The 1,342-nt window shown below is 54.9% G+C and overlaps 1 protein-coding gene across 1 annotated transcript in view; it reads left to right on the top strand.

Annotated features, from left to right (window-relative positions):
• Window positions 1-846, top strand: part of TNFSF9 (TNF superfamily member 9) — a 7,278-nt gene extending 6,432 nt beyond the window's left edge. The window contains exon 6 of the mRNA XM_024746015.1: window positions 155-846. Coding sequence (XP_024601783.1) covers window positions 155-615 — 461 coding nt within the window. The 3' untranslated portion in view covers window positions 616-846. The remainder of the gene's footprint in view (window positions 1-154) is intronic.
• Window positions 847-1,342: the final 496 nt, after the last annotated feature.

The raw sequence follows: 1,342 nt of genomic DNA, 5'->3' as shown, positions 1-1,342 counted from the left end.
CCTCTCTGAGTCCCCTTTCCTTTCTCCTACCCCCCTCCCCACTTTTCCCTCTTGTCCTCTCTCCCTCAGAGCCCCTCCTCCCCTCCCCAGGGCTGCGACCTCAACCCTCAGCGATGCTCCCATGCTAAGCATGCCCTGCGTCTTCCTCCCACAGTGCAGCTGACCGAAGGGCCCCTGCACTGGTGCAGCGAGCGGGGGATGACAGGTGTGACCCTGGCACCCGGTGTGAGCTATGACAAGCACACACACGAGGTGGTGGTGGCCCAGGCCGGAGTCTACTATGTTTTCTTGCACTTGGCGCTGAAGCGTGCGATGGCCAGCAACGGCAACAGCTCCGGCTCCGTCTCTGTGGCCCTGAACCTGCGGCCTCTCCAAGCTGGGGCCGCTGCCCTGGCCCTGACCTTGGACCTGCCACCCCCATCCTCGGGGAACTCAGCGGCTGGTTTCCGGAGCGGCCTGCTGCACCTGGATGCCGGACAGCGCCTGAGCGTCCACCTGCGCCTCGCGGTCCGGGAGCCTCGCGCCTGGCAGTTCTCAGCGGACGCCACGGTCTTGGGCCTCTTCCACGTGAACACCCAAGTCCCCACTGGACTCTCCTTGATACAGCTGACGTGACCCCCCAGGCCTAGGTGCCACCCTCTGGACCAAGACTGAATCTTGCCTTCCTTTCTTGGGGCCCCTGGTGATGGGGTCTAGCTACTCTACCTCACTGGGCTGGGCCGGGGTCCTTGCTGCTGACTCCCTCTTCCAGGAGTCTCCGGGTCCCTCTGTCACTTGGTATTTATTCTGAGCCTGAGCTCAGACAGTGTACATTATATTAATCCATTCAACTTATATTTATTGAGCTTCTGCTCCGTGCCAGACACTGTGCAGGGCTAGAGAAACATCAAATAAAAAAGACCTCCCCTCCATCCTTATTTATGTTAATACGTGAGAAATAGAGACTCCTTCCCAGTTGTACTCATGGGGCTAGCCTGTGGGAGTCCAAGTAACTATGCTGTGTGAGCTTTACTCATTCATGCAAATTTTATCAGGCACTGTTTTAGGTGTTGGGGACACAGCCATGAATAGGACAAGACAAACCCCCCAGCTTTTGCCGAGCTGACGGTCTAGTACGCTGGCTTGACACCGTGACTGTGTGTGACCCTGTGTAACTGGGGCATATGGGAAGGTGTGAGGTAGTACGTGATGTTAGATGATAAAGTATTTATATATGTTACGACTTCTATATATTGAGCATTTACTATGTACCAGACAATGTGAGTTATCTTGAGATTTATATAACTCCCCTGTGCCTTAGGGATTTTATTATTCCCGTGTCACTATTATCTGTGCTTTTGAG

The sequence above is a fragment of the Neophocaena asiaeorientalis genome, unplaced genomic scaffold, assembly GCF_003031525.2.
Source record: "Neophocaena asiaeorientalis asiaeorientalis breed wild unplaced genomic scaffold, Neophocaena_asiaeorientalis_V1.1 scaffold357, whole genome shotgun sequence".
Classification (NCBI taxonomy): domain Eukaryota; kingdom Metazoa; phylum Chordata; class Mammalia; order Artiodactyla; family Phocoenidae; genus Neophocaena; species Neophocaena asiaeorientalis.
Note: the sequence above shows the minus strand (reverse complement) of the source record. Positions and strands in the feature narration are given on the sequence as shown.